Source organism: Drosophila ananassae, chromosome XL, assembly GCF_017639315.1.
Source record: "Drosophila ananassae strain 14024-0371.13 chromosome XL, ASM1763931v2, whole genome shotgun sequence".
Taxonomy (NCBI): Eukaryota; Metazoa; Arthropoda; class Insecta; order Diptera; family Drosophilidae; genus Drosophila; species Drosophila ananassae.
This window is the reverse complement of record NC_057931.1, coordinates 17,194,161-17,219,700: the sequence shown is the minus strand read 5'-3', so window position 1 is coordinate 17,219,700 and position 25,540 is coordinate 17,194,161. Positions and strand designations below refer to the sequence as shown.

Sequence of the window (25,540 nt, the reverse complement as noted above, 5' to 3'; positions counted from 1 at the left end):
CCGGTGCATTAGCGCGGTATGCACTCTCCCCCGACCTTATCTCGCCCGGTCGTACTTCTCATATGCGATATAATATTTTACCATTTGCCCACTCAAGCTTTGATAATGCCTTGGCCGCCAAGTACACGGCTTGCATAAAACTAGACGCGTAAGTTTCTATTCTGGAAACTAAGATACCTATCCTATACCAAAATCCTGGTACCCCATTAGTTGTCTTTCGTTGTTTTCTTTGAATTTGTATTTATACCTAGAGCATTTGAAAGATAAAAGCTTCGGACTTTCTTTTAAATTCAAGTTATAAAAAATTGTTTGATTATGAAATAGGATTGCAATAGTATAACATAGGCTCCACCGAAAATTAGCTTTCCTTGTTTGTTTTTCATACAACTCTGTAATATTAAGATAAAGAGACTAACCTTGTAAACATTACGTCCATCGGGGCTAAACAAAGCAAATGTTACTCGCCTAGACATTGACATAAAACCTTGTTCAATGTCGCGCAGTTTTAAACCGTCCAAGGGCAGCATAAATTTTTTTTCTTTTTCATCCTCGTCCTTATACCAAGAAATACTTTCCGATGTTAAAACAAACCAATAGGGACGAGATCCACCTGAAAAAAATTGTATAAATTAACACAGTGGGTCTTAAAAAAAAACAAGAAAGGAAAGCTAACTTCGGGCGGAGCCGAAGTTGATATACCCTTGCAGTTCAGTCGCAGTCCGCTAGGTGGCGCCACGCATCTTATATTATTAGATATATAGCGGATCGTATATAGTCGGCCGATCCTTATGAAATTTGACATATCGAATTATTTTTCCCAAAATAGAATCTGTACCAAATCCCATCTTTCTAACTTAAAAAACACCAAAGTTATGCCAATTTCGATCGTTCTATGACAGCTATAGGATATAGTCGGCCGATCCTTATGAAATTTTGCACACAAGATATTTTGGTCAAATATAACATGTGTGGAAAGTCCCAACCCTCTAACTTAAAAAACACCAAAGTTATGGCATTTCCGATCAATCAGTTATATGGCAGCTATAGGATATAGTCGACCGATCCCGGCCGTTCCGACTTATATACTGCCTGCAAAGGAAAGAAGGGTGTGTGCAAAGTTTCAACTCGATAGCTTTAAAACTGAGAGACTAGTTTGCGTAGAAACGGACAGACGGACAGACGGACAAACGGACATGCTCATATCGACTCAGGAGGTGATCCTGATCAAGAATATATATACTTTATAGGGTCGGAGATGTCTCCTTTACTGCGTTGCACACTTTTGACCAAAATTATAATACCCTCTGCAAGGGTATAAAAAAACAGTGGGTCTTATAAATACAAATTCTTAATTAAAAAGTATATATTTAAAATAAATTCATAACTGCCGCTTACAAGAACAAAGCTTTCAAAATAAAGTATAACCAAAATAAATAATAAAATTAATTTAATATGTATTAAGGTGTAACGATCACGGTTTCAAAAAATATAAAAATGAGGAAAATAAGAAAGAGCCGCTCCGTCGGCACGTAGGGAGATAATGAAACCCAGCCATGTTTGTTAAGTTTTCTTTCGTTGAAACCCAATGCTACTGATTTCTGAAAATCGGATTCGTATGTGATCTTATCGATTTGTAGACGAATTCTTTTCTTAATGCGGTGTGGAATGGCGATGGGTATCAACGATACGATCTTTAATTTTGTAGATATGCAACTGCGCCATAAGCGTATGCGTAATATGACGGAAAGTGACAACCAGTTTAAGAACCTGATTAAGAAGTTGATAATTGTTAATCATCCATGGGCATAAATATTCTTGATTGCTGATACAACTGACATTGCCTCTGAATCTTCATTTTAGGAATCGATGAGATCGCCCATATAGTGTGCCTTGGAAATGGACTGTATTGCTCGGAGGTTTGTGTTTTTAAATGCTTCCACATTTTTGTCGCGTACATAATGAACGACATAAGGTGATCCGTCATTTAATATATTCCGTCTGATTAAAACCACCGTTGATTAAAACTACCACCTAAAAGAGCACAGCTAAAGCGGTAGGAAATATCAAAAAACGGGCCTGAACTGTTTTTATTTGATCACGATTCAACTCTACAGCATGACAGTGCGCCATATATAGGGTGGGGAAACAGGGAGCAGAAATGGCGAACAAACCCAGACACTAGCTCGAAGGTTTCAAGTAACTAATCTCACTAAATGGCTGATAATACGGGAATTTAATTGAAAAAAATACACTCCAATCGGGAACACGGTTAGATCGGGAGATGGAACAACCTTAACTGCAAGGGTATATAAACTGCGGCTCCGCCCGATGTTAATTTTCCTTTCTTGTTATACCCTTGCAGAGGGTATTATAATTTTGGTCAAAAGTGTGCAACGCAGTGAAGGAGACATCTCCGACCCTATAAAGTAGATATATTCTTGATCAGAATCACCTCCTGATATCGACTATATCCTATAGCAGTCATACAACGATGGGAATTGGCATAACTTTGGTGTTTTTTAAGTTAAAGAGATGGGACTTGATCAGGTTCCATTTTGGGAAAATTAACTCCAATCAAACAAATTTCAAAAGGATCGGCCGACTATATCCTATAGCGGGTATATAACTGAACGCCATTTCCGAGGCACAACCTTGCTAGTTTTAAAGGTGATTGGGGCTCTTTCCAACATTTTTATTAGAAAATTGATTCGATGGTAAAATTCTCAAAAGGATCGGCCATCTATATACGATACGATATATATATAATATAAGCTTCTGCTTAACTGCAAGGGTTTATCAACTTCTGCTCCGCCCGAAGTAAGCTTTTCTTTCTTGTTTCCTGACAATTTGTTCAAATGGTCCATAATTAAGTTTTTTTTCAAGTAGAAACTGTTAACTGTTATTTACAAGCTCTGCTTTATAGGGTCGGAGATGTCTTCTTCATTGCATATATAACAAGAAAGGAAAGCTAACTTCGGGCGGAGCCGAAGTTTATATACACTTGCAGTTGAGTCGCAGTCCGCTAGGTGGCGCCACGCATCTTATATTGTTAGATATATAGCGGATCGTATATAGTCGGCCGATAAAATTTGGCATATCGAATTATTTAACCCAAAGAGGAATCCACTGAAGCTCACATCCCTCTAATTTGAAAAAGAACGAAGTTATGGCATTTCCGATCAATCAGTTATATGGTAGCTATAGGATATAGACAGCCAATCCTTACGAAATTTGGCAGATTGTATAAATATTCCCAAATTAGAAAGCAAAGAAAGTCCCATCCTTCTAACTTGAAAAACAACGAAGTTATGGCATTTCCGATCAATCAGTTATATGGCAGCTATAGGATATAGTCGACCGATCCCAGCCGTTCCGACTTATATACTGCCAGCAAACAAAAGAAGGATGTGTGCAAAGTTTTAACACGATAGCTCTACAACTGAAAGACTAGTTTGCGTAGAAACGGACAGACGGACATGCTCATATCGATTCAGGAGGTGATCCTGATCAAGGATCTTTTGACCAAAATCAATATACCATCTGCAAGGGTATAAAAACGCAAAAAAAAAACTTTTCCGATACTTTTTGCATCAGGACAATGCGCCAGCGTACACTACTGAAAAAACAAGTGACTTTATTACGATGTCAGGCATAGAAGAAATTTGACCAGCACCTTATTCCCCTTACCTTATTAATTGCAAAACTCCAAAGAGCCGATTTTGAAGACAGTTTTCAAGGTGGATTTACGTTGAGATTATGATTAAAGATAAAAAATTAAAAAAAAAAACATGGCAATTTTTTTCTACTCTATTACTTTTTTTAGTCCCTTCGTATATGGGAAAATTTGATAATTTTCTTCTTCTTCTAGGTGTACCGCGGAAACTATGGGTGATGAAACCTATGTATCTTTGTTTTGGACTTTGCTTCAGTGGAGCCTAAAGGTAATGGAGCAGTCGAAATTTTTCATGAAGGAAATTGAAAAGTGTCGGCGTGTGTCGTTCTTCAGTTGCATTCCACATTATACTCTTTATAGAAACTTGGTTAAAGCTGCAGATTTTTAGCTCCGAAGTTTACCAAGTAAGTACACCACTTTTAGACTCTACGAAGGGGAGGATTGAGCTCTACGAAGGGGAGGATGAGAGTTAATTTCTGTATCCTCCAAATTTGCTTCTGAAGAGATCAATCACAAGGCATAGAATGGTTCCATTGAATTTCGTTGACGTCAATGGGTGTCCTTGATTTTATTAAAAGATGATCAAAAGAATTAAATGACCCGTACATAACAAAACCTTAATATACATCATTGGTCCGTCCGATTCTTGAGTATAGATCGTGTGTCTGGAGTCATCAATAAGGAGTACACCGAGATCACAAAGAATCTGTAAAAAAATCTTCCATCCGCCATTAAAGGCCTTAATTGGGATGAAAAACTTCACTTTCCTTCCTACTATAGTTGACTTTTATTAATTAACTTTCCTTCACTAACAAACCGTAATTTTATCAATGGTAATGTATACAGCCAGCATCTACCTAAGATTTCTGCATGAATGTACACATTTGTAGCATAACAGATCTGTACAGTAGTGTAGTGTTCTTAAAAATACTGCACTCATTCTTTACTTTACAGTATATCTACTCTATAGGTCACAATAAGAAAGCACAACGTTTTCAGTGTACTCACTTCGAGTTTGAACAGTATATGATTGTACTTTTTTAGAATGAGTAATACATTTGCTTTTTTTTTAACACTGTACAGCTTGTATATCAATTGTAAACAACTGTGGAGATGTATTTGAGGTATCAGAGTTGCTGGATCTGCTTAATCGCTGCAAATAGCTTGTTAAATATTTTCAAAAATTGAAGAACGAGTTAAGGGGGCATGCGCAGTTGAAGTGCCAAAAAATAGAAATTTTTCCCGAATATTTTTCGCATAAACTATTGAATTTTTTTGAAATATCGCTTTATTATGTGAAAGTACATTATTTTAACTTAAATTTGAAAAACAAAAAAGTAGAAAATATTGAGCAGTTTCAAAGCTATGCCCCGTCGAAGTGACGTCCGTCTGAAAAACACGGGTCGCGGTGACCAAGACTGTGGAAATCTGGATGGTTTGAAATCAAAAAATGAAAAGGATTTACATTTATTGAAAGTTTATCTAGTACTTAATCGATGGATATTAAAAAAAAATATATTCGACAAAATGGCGACCTATCAAAGTTGAACAATCGTTTTTCGTAAAAAAAAGCGGTAGTTCTTTAGCTGCAAAAAAAAAGTTTTGCATAAAAAAATCAATCCTTCGATTAAGTACTAAATTATTATGTATTAAAAAAGCATGCTAAATTTCAAGACAATCGGGTCACTAGTTTTCGAGTAAGAGTGGTCACCGACTTCAAAAACGTAGTTTTGAGAAAAACGTGTTTAAAGTTTCAATTCACTATTAGATAAACCGGACGCCTCTACCTTTAAACATGTGTATCTCAATGAATTTTCACCGGATCATTTTAAAATTTTGTGAACACATTTCTAAATATATACACCTTAAGAAAATGCAAAAAAAAAAATTCGATTTTTTGAAAATTACAAGTGCGCATGCCCCCTTAACATGCCCCTCTCTACAGCCACAGCAGACCCGGCAACTGCAAGACTAGCGCCGATGGGACAACAACAAAGATCGCCAACGCAAGAACTCTGACTAACACACACTACTCTCGTTCACTCATACATATACCCGTACATACTTCTTTATAATAAAGATCATTCTTATTTTGTACTCCAAGCAACACAGTCACTTTATTTGTAAGCCTTCCTTTTAGCATTTAAAAAAAAACGATAATCTCATACGAGATTTCCTCTACTCTCTGGGTCACGAAACTGTAACTTTGATGATTGTACTGTATTTAACTTCTTGAAATCGGTTGAGTTAAATATATTTATTTATTTATTCGCCACTGAACTTATTTTTACATGGCTACCATACAATCTTACTTACACACTACTCAAAAACTGTCTAACCAGTAAGCGACTTAAAGCGTGTTTTTCTGAGCCTCACTTTTTTCGGAGGCTGGGCGGTAACGAATTAAACTAAGATAATGCTCAATCTATGGGCTCATTTAAAAAATAATTGGCCCTACGACAGGCAAGCCGAAAGGGAGCAAACGTACGAAGATCCCTCGGTGGCAAATTAAAGATGATAAATACCAATAATAGGGCAATCAATGTTGTTAGAGAGAATATTATTGAAAAATATCCATGCTGCCACAGTGCGTCGATCCTCCATTGTACAGATATGAAGGAGAAGGCACCGACTATAGTAAGAGGGTAGAGGATCCATATACCTTAAAGGGAGAAGTGAAAATTTTCAAAATATCTTCTGCAGCCGCTCAACTCTGCTGGAAAATTTTAATTTTTTGCCAAGATCAAAAACCTCCTCTTTTAGTTGCAAGTTGTGGTTGCTGATTGCATAGGCAGTCATATCAAGCGCCTTTTTACTGTAGCGAATTAAATGACATTCCAATACATTTTGAGGAAGAAGATTGAGGGTGCACCAAGAGGAGACTCGACACAAATCCGCCTGCAGCAGATAGCTATCTCTAATACAACTAATGGCTTTATAGAATTTGAGGTCATCAGCGTACAACAGGAAGTTAGAATAAAAATGCAAGATGAGATGTCGTTAATGAATATGATGAATAAGAGCGGTCCCAAAGAGCTACCTTGCGGAAGGCCAGATGAGGCAATAAAGGGACTAGAGGTGGCATCTCCAATGGGAACAAGGCATGGCACTTCGGCTCCAGGTTTGAGGCAAAGTATTTAGCAAAAAATTTTGAGATGCCGTTATCAGAGTTAGCTGCAAAACCACCATAACACATGTAAGAAGTAATGTCAGGATGTTTTTTTCCCATTCACAAACCGCCAAAACGCTTTAGGGTTGGATCTGAGGCTAGCTTCGACATCGGAAATAGGTTATAGAGAAATTTATTGAGGAATTCAAATTCTGGCTTCTATTGTCGGTATATCTCATCAGCTCTTTGCTCCCCTGTCTTTAAAAATTGCTTATAAGTTTTTTCTTTAAGTTTTTTAGACCCTCTGTGTGTCAGGGAGCTTGTACAACTTTCGAACCCTAACAGAGACATTATTGTCAATGATATTGAACAGAGCAATTAAAAACTTAGTATAACACTCATCAATCGAGCTATCCGAAAAAAAGGGAAAGCCAATCAAAACATGCAATAGCGGCATTAATAAGTGAAAGGTTAGACTCATTTAAGTGATAATAAGAAATAGGTGAAAGGGAACGCAAAAAAATATAAAATTCAATAAGTTTCCGGCCTAACAAGAAAAAACACGGCTATACGGCTATACACTCAGTCCAGCGCTTCTCCAACCTTTCTATGCCATTTTTGTAGAAAGATGAACTTTTACCTTCAAAATAGGTCTCAGTATCGACAATCACATCCTCATTTGATCGATATCTCTTGCCTTGGAGGTGCTTTTTGAGATCTGAAAAAGGCCAGTAGTCACTGGGGGCCATATCTGGAGAAAAGGGTGGATGCGGCAGAAGTTCGAACCTCAATTCACTCAATTTCACCATTGTTGCCATAGACTAGTGGCACGGTGCATTATCCTGATGAAACAGTAGTTTCTTCTTTGCCATATGTGGACGTTTTTCCTTGATAACGCGCTCCAGTCGATCCAGCAGTTTTATATAATATTCGCTGTTTATTGTTTTACCCTCTTCCAAGTAGTCTATAAATAAAATCTCATGTGCATCCCAAAATACAGAAGCCATAACCTTACCCGCGGATATTTGTGTTTTGGGACGCTTCGGACGGCTTTCACCGGCAACCACCCACTCAGAAGACTGACGACTGGATTCTGGAGTACACATCCTGGGTGTGGGAGGCAAGATTCCAGGGTCGAGCTCCTCTTCTACGGTCGGTATCCCTAAGGAAGGCCCCGGTCCGGCGACTGCTGTCTCCTTGCAGCGGAAAGGCTCCTACAAGGATAGGAGGAAGCCTTCATTCTGATGAGGGGAGACCCATCGGCGGAATCCAACCCCGATCAGGCTGAGATAATAAAGTGGGCGAAGGAAATCCTGCCTGACTTTCAGCCAGCAAAAGCGGGAGTGAGACTGGATCCGAAGAAGCCGACAGGAGTAGGCGACTCTGCCAAGGATAGCGCACAAAGTGCGAAGAGGCAGAGGTCGACTGATGGTGGAGCGCCCCTAGCGAAGAAGAAGAAGGTGCAGACGCAACAGAGTAACAGATCCTTCGCCGAGGTTACTAAGGGTAGGACCATCATTGGGGTTGTTGACGACGTCTACAAATATGGCCTGATCCCCAAGGAGCTTTGGCGGAGGGTGGTGAATGAGCTGCAAGGGCGCTTCATGGAGGTGATGCTCAAGAGCGGAGGACCTCCACCGGACTGCGAAAACGCGCCAGGGTACGCGCAGGTGGTACCAGGGTAGCATCAAGGTGATAGCGTGCCAAGATGCGAGGTCTACAAGCGCATGATTGCGTCGCTTGGAGAGGTTTACCCAGGAGGCAGGGGACTGGGACAAGATCCCCAGCAAAACCGAGGGCCCGTGTATGGCTGACAGAGAAGCCGGCGGAACCTGCTACCATACTGGCCATGCTCAAGATGTGCAATCCCACACTCCCTACGGCGGACTGGAGAGTCGCCAAAGTGGAGGAAGCAGTGGGACTAAGAAGGCAGGTTGTCCTCACTTTAAATGAGGAGACTGCGAGGATCCTGGAGGGTGCTGGTAGCCGTATTAAGTACGGGTTCGAGCACGTTGCGACGAGGATCTACAAGTCGGATGCGAAGAGTAAGCCAGGAGGCATCGACTTGGAGATAGACGCACAAGAGTTAGACTTGGGGGAACCGACCGAAGAGGTCCGCCTAGAAGGAATGTCAGATGTGGAGGAGGACATTCTGGAAGGGTACACCTCGGAGGAGAGTGACTTGGCAAGGGATCTTGGAGGCGTCGGTATGGAGGAGGACTCACTGCTAGGCTCCGACACCGAGGCTGAGGTCACTGTGGTGGAAAATCTAAAGGATGTCCTTTACATTCCTGCAGATAAACCTCCATCACAGAAAGGTGGCATCCGCCGCCCTCCTGCTCCATCTCGCAGAGAGTGGAGCTGACGTTGCCCTCATCCAAGAACCCTGGATTCATGGAGACTCGCAAAAAAGAGTTTGGGAGCGTCGGATTTCAGGCTGGGCCAAGCCGATGTAACAGGTAAAAAGCGAGCATGCATACTCGCAAAAAAGAGCCTTAATATTTTCTTCCTACCAAATTTCAGCAATGAAGATCATGTAGCCCATCGAAAGAAGGCCCAGGCGGCCATCTAAGAATATGCTCGGCGTATATGGGTCATGACCACATGACCACCGCACTTGCTACTCAAGCGGCTTGTGGAAGACAGCGATAGGAAGAAAATCAACCTACTAATAGGATGCGATGCCAACGCTCATAACAGTCAGTGGGGAAGCACTGACACAAATGAGAGGGGTGAGTCAATCTTCGATTTTATCCTCAGCTCTAAACTTCTAGTGGGTAACAGAGGTTCAGAACCCACCTTCGTCGTCAAGAACAGAAGAGAGTTTCTTGACATTACATTATTCTCGCACTCCCTGGGTGATGCAATCACCAGCTGGAGAGTCCTAGATAAACACTCCTTTTCAGACCACCGCTACATTGAGATAGCCGTACATTTTTAAAACTTCACCAAGCAAGCAGTTCGAAATCCTAGGAAACTGGGAGCTCTATAAAAAGATACTAGATAGACCCTTAGGTGAACCACCTTCACAGTTTATCGACTTACGAGCGGCTCAACGCCATGGTAGATAAGCTTACTGCGACGAGCGCAAAAGCATACCACAGGACCTGCCCCAAGAAAAGAATAGGTAGCAGCAGAACGAAGAAGCCTCCATGGTGGACCTCGTCGTTAGCCCCCTTCAAAAAAGGGCCTTTAACCACGCGCACCGTACCAACACAGACGAGGCGTGGGAGGCCTATAAAGCTGAACTCAGGCGGTATAACAAGGAATTGCGAAAGGCAAAGAAGGTTGCCTGGGTCAATTTCTGCACCAAAATCCAGGAGACATCAGAGCCGGCCGGCTAAGAAAGATTCTCTCTACTACAGCCCCCATCGTAGGTTATATTAAGAACACGGATGGGCGGTGGACAACCTCAAACCAGGAATCCCTGGAGACCCTTATCAACGCACACTTTCCGGGTTGCTCAACGGAAGGAACAACCCAGGTGATGCGTAGCCAGGGCCACCAGGGCTCACTCAACTACCTACTTAGTGACAGAAATCTTAAATGGGCAATATATAGTTTTAAACCCTTCAAATCTCCGGGCCCAGACGGTATTATACCGGCCCAGTTATCAAGGGCCGGTTTTAACCTAAGGAAATGGATCAAGAAAATCTTCAGTACAGTCTTCACTACTGGTATGGTACCAAAGGCGTGGCTGTGCACGAAGGTTGTATTCATACCCAAGGCGGGTATGAACCATCCCACTGCACCCCTAAGGACTTCAGACCTATAAGTCTATCATCCTTCCTCCTTAAGACTATGAAAAGACTCTTGAGTCTCCATCTCCAACTAACCATTAACCCAAGGGACATCTCATGCTCTCAGCATGCTTACAAAAGGGGCCGATCAACAGAAACAGCCCTGCACGAAATCACTATGATCGCAGAGCGAGCGATCAACTTTAAGGAATACGCACTTGTTGCTTTTCTAGACATAGAAGGGGCCTTCAACAACATCTTTCCGTGCTCAATCATTGATGCACTGACGGGACATGGAATAGACGACCGATCAGTTGACCTAATACGGCAGATCCTGGTCAACAGGAGTGTCGAGGCTACTCTTGGAGGTTCGACTATTCGAAGATACGTCAAGAGGGGCACCCCGCAAGGAGGTGTACTCTCACCACTACTCTGGAAGGTGGCGGTTAATAGCCTACTACGATCCTTAGAGGGTGGCGGCTGTAAGATCATTGCGTACGCGGACGATGTTGCTATTGCCTTCGTAGGGAAATACCCACAAACGCTATGCGACCTAATGACAGGTAAGCTCGAAGTTCTGTCGGCCTAGTCGCAAAGAAACGGGCTGGGAGTCAATCCGTCCAAGACAGAGCTCGTGCTGTTTACCAGGAAGTACAAAATACCAAATCTAAGGCTTCCGAAACTTCTAGGGGAATCACTAGTTCTTAGCGATAGTGCGGAGTACCTAGGCATCACTCTAGACAGGAAACTGGACTGGAAGCTGAACACCGCAGATAGGACTAAGAAAGCGGCAATAGCACTCTATACCTGCCGCAAGGCGGTAGGCCTGAAATGGGGAATGTCCCCCAAGATAGTCAGATGGTTATACACAGCGATCATCAGACCAATCTTATTCTATGGAGTTGTGGTCTGGTGGCTAGCCCTTGACAACTCCTTATGCAGGGAGAGGTTCAGGAAGACGCAGCGTATGGCGGAAGTCTGTATAACAGGCAGTCTACGCACTACGCCTAACGACGCCCTTGACCTACTACCAGTAGAACTGATGGGGGTAAAGATAGCCACACTGGCGGCAATAAGACTGCGAGAGGCAAATCTATGGAGCAAGAATAGTTTTGGTCATACCAGACTGAACCTACATCACTTCATGCCTGAAGGGGGCACGGACTACTGCGTGCCCATCGACCAACCCACCAATAATTACAGAATCATCATCCCCTCGAGGGAGGAATGGGACGCCCGGACACCGGACCGGAGGGCTCCATTCATATCACTTTTGTGAACATTTGAGCGTAAAGGAGTCCTTCAGACTCCCTGACCACTGCAGTGTTTTCCAGGCTGAAGTAGTAGCCATTAGGGAAGCACTGGAATCCCCAGCACTAAGGGGCAATCGAGGTACAATATGCATCTTCTCAGATAGTCAGGCAGCGCTCAAGGCACTTGATGGATTCTCGTCCAACTCCAGGACAGTCAAAGATTGTCGCAGATCTCTCAACGAGATGGCTGAACAGCATGACATCTACCTCATTTGGGTTCCCGGTCACAGGGATCACGAGGGAAACTGCGCTGCAGATGAACTATCTAGGGCAGGGACTACCAATCCTCTCCAACCGGAGAAAGAACTTGTAGGCATTCCCTTGGCTACTTGCAGGCTAAAGTGCGGGGAGTTTTTTGACCTGGCAGCCAATAGGAAATGGAGTCTCCAGACCTGTAGAACTTCGCGTCTGATCTGGCTGACACGCTCTCAGAAAAGATCGGCGAGACTTATTTTTTCTCACCAGACAGGACTGCAGCCTAGCGATTGCGGCAATTACTGGGCACTGGCTGATAGCACAAGGAGCCCTAGCGGCTCAAGTGGAAGCGGGGGGTCTTCTATGTCCCCCTAGCATCACCGCCCTAACCTAACCTAACCTAGCAATCGCGGCACCCACTTTGAGCCGAGCTTTCTCATATCCAAATGTTCATGTAATATCGTAAACACACTGCCTTCCGATATCTTTGAGGCATCAGCTATCTCCTTAAATTTCAAGTTGCGATCGGCCAATACCATTTTTCCGATTTTTGCCACATTTTCTGGCGTAAGTGCTGTTTTTGTGCGACCACTGCGTTCAGCGTTTTCGGTGTCCACACGACCACGTTTAAATTCATTGTACCAATGGTTGATGGTTGATTTTCCCGGAGAAGAATCTGGGTAATGTTCATCAAGCCAAGTTTTTGCTTCTACTGTATTTTTTCCGATCAAAAAAACAGTGCTTAATCAGGACACGAAACTCCTTTTTTTTCATATTGTGAAAAAATTCAAAGGTTGTAACACTTAAAAATTTGTAACTTAAAAGCACGTGGTCAAAGAGTTGTAGAATTTTTACACAGAGCTTATGATAACCGACACTTTCGATAAAAAAAATATCTATATTTGCTTACTGCTGCTCCTTATATTTCACTTTATTTTCACCTCCTTCTGGGCCTACAAGATCTACTATGTCTACGGCTTCATGTTGCTGGTGTTCACCATTCTGACAGTGGTCACTGTCTGTGTGACCATTGTGTGCAATAACTTCCTGCTGAATGCCGAGGACTACCGATGGCAGTGGACGAGTTTCATGGCGGCAGGCTCCACCTCCATTTACGTTTATGCATACTCATTCTACTACTTTTTCTTTAAGACCAAAATGTTTGGTCTCTTCCAAACGGCCTTCTACTTTTTGCTACATGGCTTTATTCAGCGGCGCCTTGGGCATCATCTGCGGCACCGTAGGCTATGTGGGCTCGAATCTCTTCGTGCGCAAAATCTATTCCAATGTGAAAATAGACTAAGAGTCCTGTGACTTTATGCACCCCGCTCCCTGTCCCAGATCTGTATATCATCCAAAACGATTTACACTTGTATTTATTGAGTAGCGTTTTAGTTCTGTGCGTGTTTTATATTTTTGGCTCCAGTTGGGCGTTCTCCTTTTTTTGATTTCCCTATCCGTACCTCTCACTTCTCAAGTCGGTGTGAAAATGAATGCCAGTCCAATGTATACGCACTAAAGATAATATATTCAGTTAATCGAATGTATACGCAAGGCGCAAGTATTGCTAAGATAGTGCTTTCCGGAATTGTAAGACAATGATAATGACAAAGCTTATTAGATTCTGTAATTGTTAGTAAACAAAAAGGATGGTAGAATATGTACTTGTAAATTGGAAGCTCAATTCTGTGTGCATTTATTTTCGGGTAATTGCATAACTTTACTTATTAAAAATATATATTAACACTTATTGTTTTATTTAACTCGATGGGTAAAGTCAATCTCATCTTAACGTTTACCTAGCATTTAGATATTCCACACCATAGTTTTAAATTCAAAAATTAAACTTGCTAGTTGACTGAAAATTCCGAAGATCACTTACTTAAACTAGAGCATCTGTGCTTCTGCATTCGTGTACATAAGTATAATTATTTGATTTATTTGCCTAGAAAACTTATCAATCTATGCAATTGCAATAAAATGTGACTTGAACTTGTTTGCGCCAATTAATTTTATGTACGATGCAAGAAATGTGCTGATTAGCCATAGTCGATAATCTAATAAAAAAAAAATTAATAAATATGTCGGGCCGGAAACTAATTGAGCGATGCGATATCAACAGTGGCTTATGGTGCATATCACACGGACTTAGTGGTACATTGCATATTTCTACTTTACTATTTACGACATTGTTTAATAATATAAGATCCAGAATATTCAATTTATCATTGAAAATATTGTTTACTTGGGAGAAACCCATACTAAAAATATCATCCAAGACCTCGATTTCATGGGATTCATGGGGTTTATGGGGTTCATGGGATTAGCGAACATTGTTGGGTAACATGCCAAGGGACTTCGGGTCCCGAGACCAAACAATAGAGCTCAGGTTTAAGTCGCCAGCTACGATCAGAGCGCTCGGGCCCTCCATTCTAGCATAGACACTGGCGATGTTTTCCATATGCGCATGATAGGTACTGAATGCGGTATTTGGTGGGATATACGATGCAATGATGGTGAAAGGGCCCTGAATGCCCTGGATTGAAGCGGCTAGTTTATCCAGTAGAGAATCGCCACCCAGAAGGCTAACCAACGTTGCCTGCAGGGATCGGCGGATAGCGATGATCACACCACCTCCCCGTTCTACATTGGGTGCTGGATGCATCACGGTCTTTCCAAAATACTTCCAAAAACAAGTTTGGCTCAAAGAACTCTGAGGACCTAGAGTTAGAAACAATTTCTCCATTCGCCAAAAACTGAGCGCGAGCGGTCAGTCTCCCAGTGGACAGCCTATCGACAAAAAAGAAGAAGATAAACTAAGAAGGGCTCCCAAAATCGCGATTTCGAACCATTTTTTGTTGATGGCGATCCAGAAGCGAAGCGCCACGCATCTTATATTATTAGATATATAGCGGATCGTATATAGTCGGCCGATCCTTATGAAATTTGGCATATCAAATTATTTTGCCAAAAGAGGAATCCATTGAAACTCCCATGCTTCTAACTTAAAAAACAACGAAGTTATAGCATTTCCGATCAATCAGTTATATGACAGCTATAGGATATAGTTGGCCGATCCTTATGAAATTCGACAAATCAGATTGTTTTTCCCAAAATAGAATCTGTACCAAATCCCATCTTTCTAACTTAAAAAACAACAAAGTTATGCCAATTTCGATCGTTCTATGACACCTATAGGATATAGTCGGCCGATCCTTATGAAATTTTGTACACAAGATATTTTGGTCAAATATAACATGTGTAGAATGTCTCAACCCTCCAACTTAAAAAACACCAAAGTTATGGCATTTCCGATCAATCAGTTATATGGCAGCTATAGGATATAGTCGACCGATCCCGGCCGTTCCGACTTATATACTGCCTGCAAAGGAAAGAAGGGTGTGTGCAAAGTTTCAACTCGATAGCTCTAAAACTGAGAGACTAGTTTGCGTAGAAACAGACAGACGGACAGACGGACAGACGGACCGACGGACAGACGGACATGCTCATATCGACTCAGGAGGTGATCCTGATCAAGAATATATATACTTTATAGGGTCGGAGATGTCTCCTTCACTGCGTTGCACACTTTTGACCAAAATTATAATACCCTCTGCAAGGGTATAACAACCCATCTTGGAATCAGCTGTTGTTGTTGGATCAAATAATGCAATGATAGAAGCAGAATATAAGAGGAAGTGAAATAAACGTCACCAGTTGCCATAAATGCAAGCCCCAATCTTTGTTGGTGGCCGCGCAAAGAGAGAATATGAACCCAATAAAAGAAGAGGAAGAGTGAAGAGAAAGAAATAACGGCTCCAACGGCGCCGTTTACTGGGGGTTTTTTGACGTTCCATGATTTGATGGAGGGAGTCTCGCAGGGAGATCAATAACCTAAGTAGGCTCTTTATGAAGAAAACGAGTAACTTTTACCGACATGGGCCAAAAATCATCATTGAAGATAGCGGGGAAATGTTTCTAAATTGATATCAGCACCTTTTTTAACCAGTCTAGCACAGACTAAATCACTAGGGTCCAGATGAAACTTATCAGCGACAAATTTGCACAGTGCTTCCGGTTGGGTAGCCGTTGAAAATTTACCAATGTGCAGGTATTTTAAGGTGGGAAGAACTTGGAGCTGAGCACAGCTTGGTGCATGTCCAACATACTGCTTGTTAGGGTGGTTGGTCCTTTTTTTTTTGGGACAGGCACATTTGACGCAGTGGGAGCCTGGGTCAGTGAAGTATTTTTATTTCTAGCACTAGTAGAATTAGTAGGGGGTGCCGCAACCTCTAAAGTAGCCATGAGTCCAGACAAGTCTCAAGAGCATGATCCAATTTAGTCTTAAGGCTCAAGTAAAGGGATTCCAGATCCAGAACCTTATGATTAAACTAATCAATATTTGAGTGAGAGTCGTTCCCAATGACTATCACATTGCCACAGTTAGTTTGGAATGTTTATTAGAAGTTTTACAGCCTCAGAGGGCAAATCAACACAGGCTGTATGGTAGGCGCGGCGGCAATCGATGAGCACCGAACGGCCTCACCACTGCATTCAGTACAAATGAGCGGCGATATAAGCAGAAAATACAACGTCCGAACGCAAAGAAAGCTAGATGAGGATTAATTTCTTTCTATGTACCTTCCTTTTCTATGTACTCTGGCTGTGCATTTTCAGCGTCCTGGTTGGGTGCGGGTTTTTCGGCTCACATGTTTTCCTTGGAGATGAAATTTTTGCTGCTGTGACAAGTACTGATTCCAAAACCATGGTGGGGCTGTCAATGTTCCTACGAGGCTAGCATGTGGATATTGTATTCCTCATGAATTTTAGCCAGTTTGTTGTGTGGGACGTCAACCTTTGGGGGGGTTGACTATTACGGGGCTATGATAAAGCGTTATTTGTATATTGGAGTGGTTAAATAAGAGATCCCGGGGGGATCTAGTTATTAGGTTGCGTGGAATGTGTTTGGTCACACCAAGAGATTTCAAAAGTCTATGAATTGTGCTTCCGAGATTGTAAAACGAAGCGGAGAGTAAACTGCTGCAATAGTCGTGTTGCCGCTGCGAGACTAAAGAGTCATCGATTCTGCGTGCAGGTAGTGTGTTGCAAGACTGTTGTGAAAATGGTGCTTGATGCAATCTTTTATTAAAATCTCTATCTTTCCTCCGCAGTTTTAACATTTTTTGTTACTTGTTCACAGCGCAGACTGATCGAATTTTGCTGTATCCTCTGCTGTTGACAATTTCGCTTTTTTCCCTACAAATCTGGCTTTTTACAAAGGCGATTTAGCTTGAAAAATTTTAAAACGCCGTGCAGCGGGAATTCTGGCTTTTTATTTTTGATAAATGATTTTTTTGCGTATGATCGTTACATTAAGTATATTTTTAAGATTACCTTTCAAAATTCCTAAATATACCAAACATCTGACTCTGGTCACTTTTAATAGATCTAGCGAGCAACACGTCAGCTTAAAAGAATCGTTAAAAAAATTTTAAGAATGCCAAAAGACTATAAACAGAAAGTTCGAGATGCGTGGCTCAAAAGCGAAGAGTTCAAGGCTTGGGCTCGTAGAGACGACACCGACGAAAGGCGAGGTGCAGTTACTGCAAATGCGCAATTACCGCGAAACTTTCCGATTTGCGCGCCCTTGCGTGACAAAAAAACACAAAAGTGCTTCAGGCGGATTTTAACAATCCAACAAATTAGATTTTGTGACTTTGCCAATCAAAACATGTTCCATCATTGCGGGAAGTGGGGAATTTTTACTTATGGTTGATGCCAAATTTCATAAGGATCGGCCAACTATATACGATCCGCTATATATCTAATAATATAAGATGCGTGGCGCCACCTAGCGGAAAGCGACTGAACTGCAAGGGTATATCAACTTCGGCTCCGCCCGAAGTTAGCTTTACTTTCTTGTTTTTATTTTTTTTTATTTTATGGTTTTTCACGTCCAAAACTCCTTTTTTTTTGTAAGAAAAAGTTGGCAACACTGGCAGGATTAGAGCATACAATGTGACATTTAAAATTAGCATCATGCTTAGTGAAAGCTTCACTGTCTAGAAAAACATTGCTTCGAGAAGAACTCCTCGCGGGCGATGAATTTTTGTTTTAGAACTGAATGTATGCATTTCCAATTGGGGATTCTCCAACGGGGGGTCTTCATTAAAGAGTGTGTATTTCATCTATTTTTTCATTTGACCCATTCACATTCTTGGACAGCCTTGTTCAATAATTTTTGCTTTCGTATCGGAATACGAAATATATCTTATATATATATATAATATATCTTTTAAAGATACAATTGGTCTCAAACTTGAAGAAATGTATTATCTTGGTATTGCACCACATACCCTGCAGGTTTTCGGTTTGTTTATCAGTGGCTTTATCCAGTCGTTCTTATGTATGTTGATGGCAGGGCCGTTGAGAGGGGGGGTCAGCCGGGTAATTTCCCGGGGCTCGCAATGGACAGGGGCCCGGCAGCGGGGTCTAATGACCGGGGGGTCATCGGGACGAAAACGGAAAAGGGCCCGTGACGAATCCATGCCCCGGGGCCCGACATGGCTTCTCGACGGCCCTGGTTGATGGTGCACTTATAACTGCATCTTAATTAGATACACATGATCTTGTGAAATCATGTCGTACTCAAGTTGATGCCGACTACGGTCTACGGTCTAGATCTGGTGCTCTTGGGAGTCCAAGTTTGAACTGTCTTTAAACTTTTCATGGCATCTGTCGACGATTCCACCAGGTCGTTTTTCTTATTATCTTCGCTCTTATAATTTCACCAACCACGAGGTTGCAAAATCCGCTTTCCTTGATCGGCCGAAAATTTTATTCTCTTCATTCTATTCCCCTCCTAAAGAAACCATAGGATGAGTTCCCGCCCGATCGTCTTATTGGAGCTTCCTTCTGTAGATGATTTCCTCTTCTATATATCAGAAAATTGCAAAAATCTTAAAGCCAAAAAATTTTAATTGAATTATTTAAATTAAATTAAAATGGTATTAGATTGATCTGTAACGTCCATGCAGACACTTTTTCTTAATAAAAAATTTTTGAAACCGACATTCACTGTGTTTATTTCACTGTTTGCGTTCACCGAGTTAAGAGAACCAACAATAATTGCAACACTCCAACAGAGCACTTCAATTAAAACGGTAATTTCCATCTCCAAAAAACAATTGCAGTGCCTCTTAGACTCTGAAGGCCTGATATTGTCCACGCCATATAAAAATACCGGATAAAAAAAATACACTGATACAGACTGAGCTTGATCGTTATATGAAAGTAAAAAAATATTAGGCATAAAACGGATTCGCTATTAATGACATCCTCAATGATTTTGAGCAGCAAAAGACTACACGGTGTCATTAATGGAACTAAACCAACAGTCCCCATGAATGAAGTTATTGAGGGACTAAACAAAAAGGTTTTCACATTTAAACAACACATTTCACATTGGTTATGAACATAATGAGTAGAAACAAAATACCTCAACTATTTTTCAAGGTGAAACAGGTACAGGGCAGCCTAGCCAGTAGTAAACATGAACAAAATCCTATCTATAAACTGCATATATCCGGTGTAATCCGCAAGTTGCACTAAATGTAGCTCTGAACCCAGTCGTTCACTGAAAATCACCATATACACTATCAACCACGACACTAGAAGTTTTCAGCGATCAGTTGATCGTCCACCATCATTAGGGTGCCCCAGCTCCACTTCGACCTCTCGGAACGCAGTTCCACAGTCCAAGATCATTGCGATGAAGGCACAGATCCGCCCAATCGGACAGCACTGGTCGACCAACACGCGGATGTTTAAAAGTTTCACGGTACACCTGTACACCTGTAAGGCCTGTAAGATTGAATAAAGTGTGGGACCATTTTTACTACAGCGGTTTCTGGAACGCCTCCTAGAAATGCCCGGAATGGATGCCGTTAAGTCACATGGATCCTCCGACATAGGGAAAAGTGGTCTGAAATTTAGGCCCGCTTCAATTTTGGCGGGGACGGTCAACAGCTCACACTTCCCCCATATAGGGAGCACCCGGAGAGTTAAAGTGTCAGGAAAAGCTGTACAGGCAGGTCTAAAGAGGCTTCAACGAATGTTTTACCTTTGTCAATGAACATCGTGAGGCAACCACGGCGCGCGATAAAGAAGGAAAAAGCGTCAAGGAATTTTTCACTATATGTATTCTTAATATAGTTTGTCAGTTTTGTCAGGGAATAGATCCGATATAGTTTAAGCGAAGAGTAGGAGAAAGATATCACGAGGAAGAGTGTTGCACAGATAAGGCAGTTAATATAAGCGATTTAAGATTGTTAGTGGAGCAAAGTGACACGATGTGGTAGAGACCATTGTAGTCCGAACATAATACCCTGAACGGATCGTGTTGGGCATATGTCGAACTAAAATATAAAGTAAGAGAGTTTTTTTGTACAGATTCTATGCGATATTGGTGTAGTCCGTATTAAAGACTCCAGACACACGATCCATACTCAAGAATCGGACGGACCATTAAATTCTTTTGACCATCTTTTGATAAAACCAAGCACACCAATAGCTTTATTAACCATGGTAAAATTGACGAATTTGAGAGCGTTGATATCAGCATCTTTTTTAACCAGTCTAGCACAGACTAAATCACTGGGGTCTAGGTGAAACTTATCAGCGACAAATTTGCACAGTGCCTCCGGTGGGGTAGCCGTTGCAAATTTACCAATGTGCAGGTATTTGTAGGTGGGAAGAACTATGTGCCAAGCACAGCTGGGTGCATGACCAACAATGCGCTTGTTAGGGTTGTTTCGCTTCTGCTTTGGGACAGCCACATTTGACGCAGTGGGGGCCTGGGCCAGTGTAGTCTTTTTATTTTCAGCACTAGTAGAATGAGTATGAGGTGCGGCAACCTTTGACCCCTCTGAAGTAGCCATGAGTCCAGACGAACTTACAAGAGCATGATCCAATTGCGTCTTAAAGCTCAAGTAAAGGGATTTCAGATCCAAAGTTCACTAGAAGTTTTATAGCAACACAGGCGGTATGGTAGGCACGGCGGCAAATCGATGAGCACCGAACGGTCTCAGACCCACGTAACAGAAGCTTCACCACTGCACTCAGTACAAACGAGCGGCAACATTTGCAGAAAATATACTGTAGTCCCAAATATACTGTACAGAAAAAAATTCCACCCACTTCTAGAATAAGTAATTCCTTTGCCGTTTTGGATACATTCATGCAGAAGTCTAATCTACCAGCCATTGTTCCTAGAAGACGGACTAGATTAGATTTCGTTCTCTACTCCTTAGCCATTGTAGTTAGCCATCGACATATGCTAAACACGATCCCTTTAGGTTGTTATATTTTAAATACAATAAGCTGGAGATTATAATCTTAAATCTTATATTCTTAACGCTTTATCTGAGCAAAATTATTTGTCGTAATATATTTTACTCTATTCCACTCCACTATCCTACATCCTACTCTACTTTATCTCGAAGCTATCCGCGCAATTCAAGCCGTAGCATTCGCGAAATCGGTATTGATGAGATGGAATTTTGTTGTTGGCCGAGAGGAATAGATTTATTCTGGTCATCAACCATTTCTTGCAGAGTTTGGATAGGCATCATAGAAGACTTATGGGTCAGTAAAACGATAGCAATATGTGGTTTTGGGCTGGCTTCGGTTTTATTATAATAGTCGACCTTATCTATCCATGAAATATGTCCAAGTTTAGTGAGTTAAGGGGGGAGCCTGCTTTAGAGACTTCAAAAACGCGTTTTTTTTGTCCAAATCTCTTCATAAACTATCCAAGAATATGTCCCTAAAATTTCACAACAAAATTCGGAATATTTTCGGAGATACAAAAGAAGTAGTGAACAAGCGTCGATCAGATATCCGGTGAACGAAAACTTTGACTCGCAATTTCTCGGATTTCTATTTGATGGTTTTTTTAAATTTGCGGACAAGATAAGAAATAAAAAAAAACGTTTTTTCCAAACAATTCAAAATGCGTTGTATTCGGGATTAAAATTTCTTCTAGGTGAAGAGAATACCGTAAGAAAGTTAATATTAACAATATTTTTTAACCATCTAAAGTGAATTTAAAAAAAAAAAAAACAAGAAAGGAAAGCTAACTTCGGGCGGAGCCGAAGTTTACATACCCTTGGAGTTGAGTCGTAGTCAGCTAGGTGGCGCCACGCATCTTATATTATTAGATATAAAGCAAATCGTATATAGTTGGCCGATCCTTTTAAAATTTGGCATATCGAATTATTTTGCCCAAAGACAAACAAGAAAGGAAAGCTAACTTCGGGCGGAGCCAAAGTTGATATACGAAGTTGAGTTATGCCATTTCCGATCAATCAGTTATATGGCAGCTATAGGATATAGTCGGCCGATCCTTATGAAATTCAACAAATTTTCCAAAAATAGAATCTGTACCAAATCCCATCTTTCTAACTTAAAAAACACCAAAGTTATGCCAATTTCGATCGTTCTATGACAGCTATAGGATATAGTCGGCCCATCCTTATGAAATTTTGTACATAAGATATTTTGGTCAAATGTGGAAAGTCCCAACCCTCTAACTTAAAAAATACCAAAGTTATGGCATTTCCGATCAATCAGTTATATGGCAGCTATAGGATATAGTCGACCGATCCCGTTCCGACTTATATACTGCCTGTAAAGGAAAGAAGGGTGTGTGCAAAGATTCAACTCGATAGCTTTAAAACTGAGAGACTAGTTTGCGTAGAAACAGACAGACGGACAGACGGACATGCTCATATCGACTCAGGAGGTGATCCTGATCAAGAATATATATACTTTATAGGGTCGGAGATGTCTCCTTCACTGCGTTGCACACTTTTGGCAAAATATAATACCCTCTGCACTACCGGCCGACTATATCCTATAGCTGACATAGATCGATCGGAATTGGCATAACTCAACTTCGTATATCAACTTCGGCTCCGCCCGAAGTTAGCTTTCCTTTCTTGTTTTTATACCCTTGCAGAGGGTATTATAATTTTGGTCAAAAGTGTGCAACGCAGTGAAGGAGACATCTCCGACCCTATAAAGTATATATATTCTTGATCAGGATCACCTCCTGAGTTGATATGAGCATGTCCGTCTGTCCGTCTGTCTGTCTGTCTGTTTCTACGCAAACTAGTCTCTCAGTTTTAAAGCTATCGAGTTGAAACTTTGCACACACCCTTCTTTCCTTTGCAGGCAGTATATAAGTCGGAACTATATCCTATAGTATATGCTATATATCCTATAGCTGCCATATAACTGATTGATCGGAAATGCCATAACTTTGGTGTTTTTTAAGTTAGAGGGTTGGGACTTTCCACACATGTTATGTTTGACCAAAATATCTTATGTACAAAATTTCATAAGGATCGGCCGACTATATCCTATAGGTGTCATAGAACGATCGAAATTGGCATAACTTTGGTGTTTTTTAAGTTAGAAAGATGGGATTTGGTACAGATTTTATTTTGTGAAAAACAATCTGATCTGCTAATTTTCATAAGGATTGGCCGACTATATACGATCCGCTATATATCTAATCATATAAGATGCGTGGCGCCACTTAGCGGACTGCGACTGAACTGCAAGGGTATATCAACTTCGGCTCCGCCCGAAGTTAGCTTTCCTTTCTTGTTTTTTCACTTTTTGTTGAATTTTCTTGGTTCACCTAGGAATTACACTATTGAAAATTAAAAATTTATCTAGTTTTTATGTTTCAGATGAAAATTGCAACCAGCATCTTACCCGCCACACAGAAAGTGCACGCTGGAGGCGCCTCCGTAGATTTCGTAAAAAATTAAGAATATATTATGGATGATGTTAAAAAAATTTGAGAAGACTCTTGGAAATATGAGAATAAACCCTAAAAGTTTCATTTTAATCAGACATTTCTCTTCTTCCCAAAAAAAATTCTAGAAAATATAGATTTTTTTACAACTCTAAAGCACATATTTTGTGGTATTTGGTCACATACAGTGGATTTCTTTAGATTCAGTTGGTTTTTGATAATATGTGAAATTTCGTTTTGAGATGATGGAATTAGGTTGAAACACTTTTTGAAGATTTTCAAAAAATGTGCTGTCTCTATCTTCGACGTTACGGGCCTAGCTGCTTGTGGTATTGGTAGGGGACAGGGACGGACTGTTTTGTTTGAAGATCTGATCTTACCAGAATTTCTATCTCGCCATAAGCTTTGCCGTCGAGATGATTTATTTCGTAGAATGTAGAGCCTCTGGGAACTAAATTATATTTGTTTGTGAGGTGCGTTTCTGAGAGGAGCATTACGTCGAAGTGATAGGAATGAGATAACTCGAGTTTATGTTGTATTAGAATTCCAGTTGAAAATTTTTAGGGGGGACACTAATTATTTTGATTTCTGAGAAACCAGAATTTATACCAAAAGATTCTGGTTACGCAATGAGTATCGTATAGTTATCCGCATGAATGATATAAAATCCGTGAGACTTTTGTGCAAGGTAAATGGCATGTTTTGAAAACTGTTTTGTTTCGGCTCAAGTTGAAAGTCTAGCTTGCTTATTTTGAAGAACTGGGTTCAAGGTTTCTGGTACTTTTTAGTTCTTTGATAAAAGGGCTGCCTCTGTTATTGCTGATGGAGCATCCTTTGGACTGTACGTTAGAATGTACATATATATTCACAGGTGATGCAGACAACTTGTAAAGTGCTATAATTTCTTGTGTCTTGTGTATCAGTGGCCTCATGTTTTTTGAAAAGAATATAGAACTGGTGAACAAACGATTTTTTGGTAATTAAATATCTTAAATAAAAATACTGGAATGGTGTTCTGATTTCTTGAAATAATCTTCGTTTTAGGTCCGTTTATTATTAAGCTGCAGAAAGCGCTCTGAAACTTCTGACTCTCGTTTATTTTCACCCTGTAGGAGTAGGAACGAACTGGGTCGTCCAATTACATCCTATAGCCGCCATATAACTGCTTGATTGCCATAACTTCGGTGATTTATAAGCTATAAGGTTGGGAGCTTCTAAGTATAATATTATATTTTTGGGCAACCAAACTTATGCCACACTGTGATTCTATTTATTTCGACTCAGGAGGTGATACTGATAAAAAATATGTACACTTTTTTGGGTCTGAAATGTTTCTCTTTCACTGCGTTGCACACTTTTGACCAAAATTATAATACCCTCTGTAAGAATGTACAAATTTTCGTTAAAGCCAGTAACCCGTTAATGAATGAAAGAAGAAACATGATTTGTTACTTTGTCGATTCGCAGCAGATGCTCATTATTGTGTGAGCTAAGCGTCCTCCTATAACTGATGCCTGCAGCTTCATACACGGAACCTTTGGGGGTTTTAAAGGTGCCCTTTTGGATTTCGCTATCACCAAATAAACGTCCACTTTGGCATCCGTACTCGTTGCTTTGGCAATCTAGAGTTTGGCATCCCAAACTATCCGTATCTCTGCCGCCTTATTTGGACATGTAAGACGC

The 25,540-nt window shown here is 41.0% G+C and overlaps 1 protein-coding gene across 5 annotated transcripts in view; it reads right to left on the bottom strand.

Moving 5' to 3' along the window:
- The window catches only part of LOC6503215 (dynamin), a 128,020-nt gene that overhangs the window by 73,886 nt on the left and 28,594 nt on the right, over window positions 1-25,540 (bottom strand). For all 5 annotated transcript variants that reach the window (XM_044716688.1, XM_044716689.1, XM_044716690.1 and 2 more), the window contains exon 8: window positions 417-610. In XM_044716688.1, the coding sequence (XP_044572623.1) occupies window positions 417-610 (194 nt within the window). The remainder of the gene's footprint in view (window positions 1-416; window positions 611-25,540) is intronic.